Source organism: Quercus robur, chromosome 8 (genome assembly GCF_932294415.1).
Source record: "Quercus robur chromosome 8, dhQueRobu3.1, whole genome shotgun sequence".
Classification (NCBI taxonomy): domain Eukaryota; kingdom Viridiplantae; phylum Streptophyta; class Magnoliopsida; order Fagales; family Fagaceae; genus Quercus; species Quercus robur.
In genome coordinates, this window is record NC_065541.1 from 49238537 (window position 1) to 49247085 (window position 8549).

The following is an 8549-nucleotide window of genomic DNA, read 5'->3' on the forward strand; positions in this document are numbered from 1 at the left end:
CATGTTTGTGTCTATTTTTACTTGCTTAAAAAGGGAAGAAATGTTTAATAAAAAGGTTGTACTTATCGCACAAAACTCCGATTTGTAGAGTTTAAGATCAGTAATTAATAGGCAATCTACCTCCAAATAATGGTTGTTTTGGGGGGGGGGGGGGGGGGGGGTGGTGGGTTAGACAAGTTGACTCCTGAACTCACTCCTACAACAAATCTCTTTGGGCGAAAAGCACTTGTCATTGCTCAAAAACCCAACCTCTGTTATGATAAAGTTCAATCATGAAGCTTTTTTTTCTTTCTTTTTTGAAAAATGCTAACGAGTTCCCTTAGGGCACTGGTTAATAATCCAATTAAAGTAAGTTTTGACATCAATTTTATGAGAAATGAAAAAAGCTGTCAAAACATTAATTGTTTTTTTTTTCTTTTCCCATAAAAACTTTATTAAATGGATTCTTAACTAGTACCCTAAGGGCACTCGTTAACATGACCCTTCTTTTTTGTATGATGGCGATTCTTGAGCTCAATAGTCAATACCCTACCATGGAAAAAGTATTCAAGGACCATAGTTAGGCCTCCAAAACAACGACACCATACTCTTGCACTCCATGGCGTTTGTGTCTATTTTTACATACCCAAAAAATGGGGGAAAAAAAGTGTCTATTTGTACAACAGCCGAATAAGCTGAATTGTACTAATGTTTTATAAGTACATGTTTTGCGCTTTCATGAAGGTGGTTAAAATTAGGATTCAAAGCCAAACACGAACATTGTTAGAATGGAGATAGAGAATTTAGGGATTCTATTTTAATTTTTGATGGAGACTCTTAGAACTTGATAGAGGGAAAGTCAACTGAGAGCTAAGCCCACTTTCATAATAGCCTAATAGGTAAACAAATAAACAAACCAATAAGGAAATGAAGCCCCAACTGTTTCACTCGACTCCGTTTGAGATGCATATGGATCCTGAAACTTAGTGGACTTAAGCACATAACCCATCCACTTTGGGCCCAGCCGATTATTGTGTAGCAAGTGATGTCTGCAACTTACAGAAATTGACAATTCCCTATTTGATACTTTGTCCAGAAAAATATATCATTTTTTTGGAGCACAAGGGAGCCTATCAGTCCTGGCTGAGTTCTTGTGATTTGTGTGAAGGCCTTGGACTTTAATTAGTGAACCTATTTGCGCTCGCCTTTATTTTATTGACAAGTTATACATGCCCTGGTGCATCTTGGATCTTAAACTCATGACCTCAATCTCCATGCTACTTTCACAAATAGTAAATGCAATTTTTGGGAAAATTAAAATAGAAATCTTAGCCTGTGTTTGTTTCACCCAAGAATTTGAGCCATTTTGCCTGAAAATGATTTATGCCTTGATTTTCAGTCCTAATATTTTAAGCCGCATCTACTGAACATCAACAACCCAAGTCAAGCTACAGAGCCTCAGACCATGGCAAAAACCAGCTCTCCACAACCCAACTGCTGCAGGCCCTTTTTTTAACATCATGATTTCTAGGTAGTATTGAATCAATGTTGAACTCAATAAGATCAGTACATTCTATTAGAAGCAGTGTCAAAACAAGAAACAATTAGCATGCAAAGGTACGTGGTGACAGTAATTCACAGAGAATTAAAATCTAAACTATAAGAACGGCAAAATTTCTGCAGATAGTACATCATCTGAAATATAAAATATGAATTACTCCAAATTATACCATATGTCAGGCATTACCGATCTGGGTGTGGAATAGTCTCTTGGTTCACAGGGCCAGCCAACTGAGAGGCTCGTAGGATCAATCCATCAATGTCAACTGGGAGAAGAAGCTTTTGCCATAGACATCCTGTGGAGATGGCCTCTGGTGGTTGAATAATCATCACTATATCATTATTTCGATGCAGCATTCCGATTACAGTCACACAGCTACCTTCTTGTACATACCTGAAAAAATTTATGGGAGTTTGTAGGTCATTAGTTCTAAAGAAGAAATGCACAGAACCAGTGGAAAATTTAAGCTACCACTTGAACAAACATATTATTACCCTTCTTCAAGACGTAGTAAACGGGCTTCTTCTGAGAGGTTTCTCTCTCTTAACCATTTTCTCAGATTAGGAGATAAAATTCTGCATTGTCTGGTAGTATTCACAAGTTTGCTCTCAATGACCAAGGGAATGACTTTACTATTAGAACCAGCTTTCACTACAGCTCTGACACCAGACTTTCTATCAGTTATGTAAAAGTCAGTGGCGAACCTCTGTCAGGAGGAAAGACCAAGCAGAATAATATTAAATTCAACAATAATATCCAACTTTCCAAATACATAGAGGTGACAAGGATTTTAAATTCTAATAAACCATTTATAAGGTGGCTAATCTACATTTTAATATAATTGTGATATGGTGGAAGTTCTATTAATGAGAATTTCATTTCATTATGAATTTGTAGTTTGGCATTCTACCATCACTTATTTTAAGGTATATAATTTTCTTTTTCCACAAAGCATCCCCAGATATTATGATCATGTCCATACTTTTTTATATGTTGCATAATTACAAGTTAGAAGGGAAATTGCTGGGTTCTTGCCATTAGAGGGGCTGGGGGTGCAAACTCAAGCTCAACTTTAGAGTTTCCATCTAGCTGTTGCTCTCTGATCAATTAAAGAAAAATATTCAAAAGAAAATAAATATAATCCAAATGCGGTCGGTGTCAAAGCCATGCAAAATTTTATTGCAGTAACCCAAAACATACGAAATCCATCTTACAGATTCTCTTTATATTGTCTTTTATACATCAGACAGAAGCAAGCCATACCCATCAAGCCTCTACATTAGGCTCATTTCATGTTCTATTTATGACAACATTTAATGTAACATGGTGATGCTTCAAGATAATAAAGCAATCCAAGGTAAAAACATGAGCATTATGGTACATGTTGCCTAGCAGCCAAAAAAATACAAACACACAAAACTTGAGCAAATAAAATAAGGAGGTCAAGGTAAATCAGCCACAAGACAAGGAAGGATAGAGATGAACTCATCTGCAAGAGGTTAGAGGTAGATGATGCAGCCATGGAAGATTGATATACAATTACTTTGCAAATTCGCCTATGCAAGAATTAAAGAATTATTTTGTGGGGTCCATGTGTGAAGTCCAATGATCCAATTGAAGTAAAACTGTAACCGTTGTGCTGTTCTAAAGGTCTAGGTATGAATATTTTAGGGTTAAAACAGTTTTTTATTTGAGTTTATATTTTATTTGTTATGGTCAATTTTGGGCATATCTATAATTTTTATAATTCAGACAAATTAAGGGTATCATGGTATTTTGATTGAGTCTAGAATTTATTAGGAGATCTCTAGTATCTTAGGTTTTAGTACACTGGTCAAACTAGGAGTCCTAATACTACTAGTACAAAAAATATTAGGTCCACAACATTTTCACAACAAATCCTAGGCTGCAGGCTTTTACTTGTCGTTGAAAATGTGTTGTTAGCAGTGGGCTTAGATTATAACCAGTAACAACCTGTCACCTAGATTTTTTGTGAAAATATTGTGAAAGTGTTGTGAAACTAGCATTTCTCTACATATATATGTGCTCAATGAATTCAAAAGAGATGAAGTTGATTAATAAGATATTGACTATCTTAGTATTGAGGCACATTGGCCTTATTGTTCTTTACCTCCCTTTCTCTCCTCTTTACTTCTTCTCTTTCTTGTGGTACTGTTCATACAGCCCTCCAACACCAAAGAATCCTCTCTTTCCCTTCTTCCTTACAACCCCAAATCAAGCCTTTCTTTTACTTATCAAACCCTAAAACCCCACATACTTTCTTCTACCAAATAGCATAAAAGATTCATCAAAACGTAGCCAATTTCGAATTTTAACGCTTTCTTCTATAATTCTTAATCATAAATCCACAAATTCTCCTAACCCTAAACCCACCACAAACACACATAGACAAATTCCCTAATTTGTCTTATGTCAGTAGCTCTAATTAAAAACAAAGAGGAAAAGTCAGCTAAAATAATTTTTTCTTAGGCAGCATAAAAATGTCCATTATAAACAAGTGGTCCAGTTCAAGTTGTAGAAGGAGAAGAGGAAGTAAGAAAATATGTAGACTGAGGTTGGAACCAGTCATCAGCCTCCTACAAGATCAATATCATATTCAATGCAATTAGGACAACCAACAATCTATTAATTCTGAGGATGGGCTGAATGGCTTAAGTGGAAGTTGTGTACCTCACAATATGCTAAACTCCATTGAAAGCATGACGTGTTAACATTCACTGGTTTCAGATCAAATCCTCTGTATTCATACAAAAAAGTAGATGCATAGATACATCTGGTAGCCTTTTCATAGGAAGATTCTAGGGAAACACTCCCACATGACGCAAGCTGAAATCATCAGAATGACAAAAGAAGGTCATCCACTGGTTAGAACATATAGCACATAATGAATGATAGATGAGAATAAAAAAGGATATTAGCATGGAAATAAACAGAATCAGCAAATATAATGGCAGTCTGCATGTTCAGAGACATGATTAATCTGCACAATTGGCAAGTCAAATAGTATTAATCTGCATAATCAGAATGTCAGATGATATACATTTTTTTGATACATCAAAAGGTGGGGTGGGGGAATTTGAATCCTTGGATGTCTCCATTGGAAACACCAAGAGATGTCAATTGCGCTACAAGGATTTTGGCCAGAATGTCAGGTGATATAAGGCGGATACTTGGTTCAACTTCAACTAGACGCTCCTGGAAATAGCTATTTTCAACATAAGAAATATAAAACATTTTCTATCATAATTTCTCAATCACTTTGAAAGTCAAGATTATGAAGTCCAAGTTCCTATGCAAACCAACCTGTATGAGTGAAACATCAAACTCAGAAAATTTTAAAATAGAGTAATTTTACAAATTTATTTAATGTTTCTAATTAAATCTTTATATAGAAACTAGAAAATGAACCCACAGACATCATCACCATTACTCAGTGCAAACTTATTGTATGAAAGATATCTGTCCCCTGGATTGTTTCTCACTAATCATCTATAGACTCATAAATAAGAAGTTTAGAATAATTCACTCATAAAGCATCAAATTCTGGAAAATAGCTTTTTCATCACATCTTCTGATCACATCCCATTAAAAAGCATAAATAAACAACCTTTGCTCCAAAAAAATTTGTTAAAAGAATGAAGGAAAAGAAACCCAGTTTTCAGTCATAAAAAATCTTCAGTTTAGAAGACCCAGGAATGGGAAAAACTCCTGCCTGCCAAGACCAATTGATTTATCTGGTTTGGCTAAGATGATTTATTTTTCTTCTTTTTACCCCCCCCCCCCCCCATTCTTTTGTGAAACAAAAACAACAGTAACATTGGACTATACTATAGCTTCTTTTTTACATTCTTCAACAACAACAGTATCTGTAGTGGATTGTTAATAAAAGAGTGACTAAATTTTATGCTGGCCGTCAATCTGCCACGATCCCCCTCCTTTTCCAGCTTGAGATTGGCTATGAATAAAATATATGACAATAAGCACAGAAACAGACAGAGTTTTCACTTTTACATTCTTATGTTCCATTTTGTTTTTTTAATAGCAGTCCATTAGAAGGAAAGTTTTTCCAAGTCCCTTATTTTACCACCATTTCTTTCCACATAAAATAATAACAAACTAATAATTACAATCGTGAAAGAGAGGGACCAGTGAAAATAAAAAACAAAGTTTAACAATACCCATGATTGGTGCTAAGGAAATGCATACAATATATATATTTTTTGCTTTCTATTTTTGACAGAAGTTTCACACCCTGATGGGTTTTACATCTCTTTTCCTACGAAACCAACCATAAAAACTTCCAATTTTGTTTTTCTTCTATGTCCCTCTAATTTTCTCAGCAACCAACCATACCCCAAAACCATTCCACCTAAAATAGAAACGATGCAGTAGCACTACAGAGAAAATCAAGACGAACCCATTAATTTATTATAAAAAAGAAAACCAAGCAAGCAATTAAAATAAGAAAAAAAAAAAGAGAGAGAGAGACAAGGAAATGGTAGGCTTACCCCAGTGATCTTAACAAGCTGTCCATGGCGAGCGAGTCTAAGGTCAGAGTCAGGAAGAGAGCGAACGAAGAAGAGAATAGCAGTCTTGGAGTTCCAGTTAAGCGTGTTCCAGAGAATGAAAGCGAGGAGCAGAGCCGAGAGCGCAAGCAAAGAGAGGAAGAAGACGGCGTTGTGAACAACCACGAATATGAATATGGACACAGAGAGTCCCAGAAGGAACAGTGCTATCACAATGTAGAGAAACACACGAGGAATGGGATTGCAGCTACAGCAATGGTGGTCTGAGTCTCTCACGGTAGTTGCATTTGAGATTGAGAGGTCGTTCATCACTGTGAGTCTGTGTGTGTGTGTGTGTGTCTCTCTCTCTCTCACTCACTGTGACTGTGACCCTTTACTCATTAGTCTCTGTTGAGAGAGAGAGTCACATTCTGATTTCTGAGAGAAAGGGATGGAAGTCAAACCTCTCTGCTGGTTGCCACTTATATATTACCCACTTGACAAATCACAACCCCTCAGTAAACGGCAGATATTTGTTGCCGTTTTTATAAGCCTTTGCTCCATCTAGTCTAGATCTTTTTTCTTTTCTTTTTTCTTTTTTAAGATAAAGTAGAATTTCTAATTATGGTATCTGTTCCATGATAATTACTTTTTATTATCAAGAAACTAATTGATTTTGAGAAGTGTTACTTTTCACAACATTCTTGTAATAAATCATAGGTGATGAGTTGTTATTAGTTTTAGTTTAAACTTACTATTGAAAATATTTTTTTCCTATCAATAATAACACGTAACAATCTATCACTTATAAAAGTATTATGAAAATGTTGTGAACATAATATTTCTCATTAGTTTACAAGAAATTTTTTCAATTAAGCTAACTGGAACTCACTTATTTTGTCTTTCTTTTTGCTTTTCTATCCTTTATTAGAAATCTTCTTCTTTTTTTTTAAATTATACAACAAAAATACTCTTTTACCATTAATTTTATATGCAATAATTGGTATCCAACATCTTATTATCAAAGAATAAAAAAAATAAAAATCTAAATCTTATTATCAAGTATTAAGTAATTTCGCAAAAAAAAAAAAAAAAAAAAAAAACCTTGTTGTCATTCACAATGGCAATCCAAAATAAATCACCAATTTGATTTCTTAAATATAGTTAAAACATTATATATCAATAAATATCATCTAGATTTCATAATCCAAAAATTAACCTGATAAAAATTTGACATTTATATGATAGACATTACAAATAGGCTATAATTTTAGTATTTTTCATTTTAAAAAATACCGCCATTGTGATGAATTTATTGGTATAGTTTATACTAAGCTTTCGTTTGGGAGAAGAGAATAGAATGGAATGAAAAGAATAATTTTATAATATTCTTTCATTCCTTTGTTTGAGAGTTTTAATATAGGGAAAGGAAAGTTTATTCCCTTATTTGGGAGTTTAAATGGGGGGAAATTGAATAGGTATGAGAGAATACACATTCCTCTATATTTCCTTAAAATCTCAAATTTTCATTCCCCCGAAATTGTGAAGAATTGGAGGGAATATAATTAGATTTAATGATTTTTTAATTAAAACTCCCAAAATACCCTTACATATTCAACCATTTATTTTAAAATAGGAATATAATAGTGTGGTGGGTAAAGTCTGTCAGTTGATGTTGGGCCGTAGCTCATGTACCAAGCCCAGCCACGATAAAGAAGAAAAGGCATGGGCGTAGGATATCCCGTCCCAATCATGATGGGCCGGGCCTGCTAAGGGGCGTCCGAGGAGGAACACCTCCTCGGACTCACCAAGTAAGTGTCCAATTTGCACCCCATACTTGGCGAAAATTCACCCAATACGAAGAAACAGTGCGTGACACTCAGGAAGGGGAGGGGACAATCACAACTGCCGCATTAAATGCCAAGGAACTACTTTTCCAGCCGCATTAATGTGGAAGGGACAGGAACGCAGAATGATCTTGGCCAGTGCAACTCACAGAAAGGAGGGAGGATGACCTATGGGACAGGCACTCGAGTGGAGGATCGGATGACTGACAAGTGTAGGGACATGATCTCAGGAAGGATGCTATATAAGGGAAGGAGATCCCCATGGAAAAGGGATCGCAAGCAGAAGGAAGAAAGGATAAAGAAGGAGAAAAGAGAGAGAAGTAGCAGGAACAGCCTCAGGGACCGTTACTCCAAAAGTTTGAAGGAATATCCCTACGTCCAACTGGTTGCATGGCTTGGTCGTAACTTCGTTTCCCCTGTCAAAGACCTAGTTCTATAACCTACTCTCTACAAATTCATTGTTTAGGGACTTTTGGGCCAGAATCTCCCACCTGTTGGGCCTGAGCCCCAAATTCGTCACCCTACAATTGGCGCCGTCTGTGGGGAGAACTTGTGTCTCGACAAGTGAAACAGCAAGGGATGGAAGGATCAGGTCCGCGCCAAACCGGACGTACTGAATCTCAACGACAGGACAAC

General features: G+C 35.8%; 1 protein-coding gene across 1 annotated transcript; it reads right to left on the bottom strand.

The window, feature by feature from the left end:
• Nucleotides 1–1527: 1527 nt before the first annotated feature.
• On the bottom strand, nt 1528–6510 carry LOC126696815 (uncharacterized membrane protein At1g16860-like). Its single transcript, XM_050393541.1, has 4 exons — nt 6070–6510; nt 4232–4387; nt 2035–2246; nt 1528–1933 (listed from the first exon to the last, which is right to left on the bottom strand). The coding sequence occupies exons 1-4, from the start codon at nt 6394–6396 to the stop codon at nt 1723–1725; spliced, it is 906 nt and encodes a 301-aa protein (XP_050249498.1). The 5' UTR covers nt 6397–6510; the 3' UTR covers nt 1528–1722.
• Nucleotides 6511–8549: the final 2039 nt, after the last annotated feature.

Excerpts from the sequence above, each read along its gene's own strand:
- LOC126696815 (XM_050393541.1), bottom strand. The coding sequence starts at position 6,396 with ATGAACGACCTCTCAATCTCAAATGCAACTACCGTGAGAGACTCAGAC. Across the intron at positions 4,388-6,069 it reads AGCTTGTTAAGATCACTGGG|CTTGCGTCATGTGGGAGTGT; the intron begins GTAAGCCTACCA and ends TGATGATTTCAG. Across the intron at positions 2,247-4,231 it reads GGAGTTTAGCATATTGTGAG|AGGTTCGCCACTGACTTTTA; the intron begins GTACACAACTTC and ends TCCTCCTGACAG.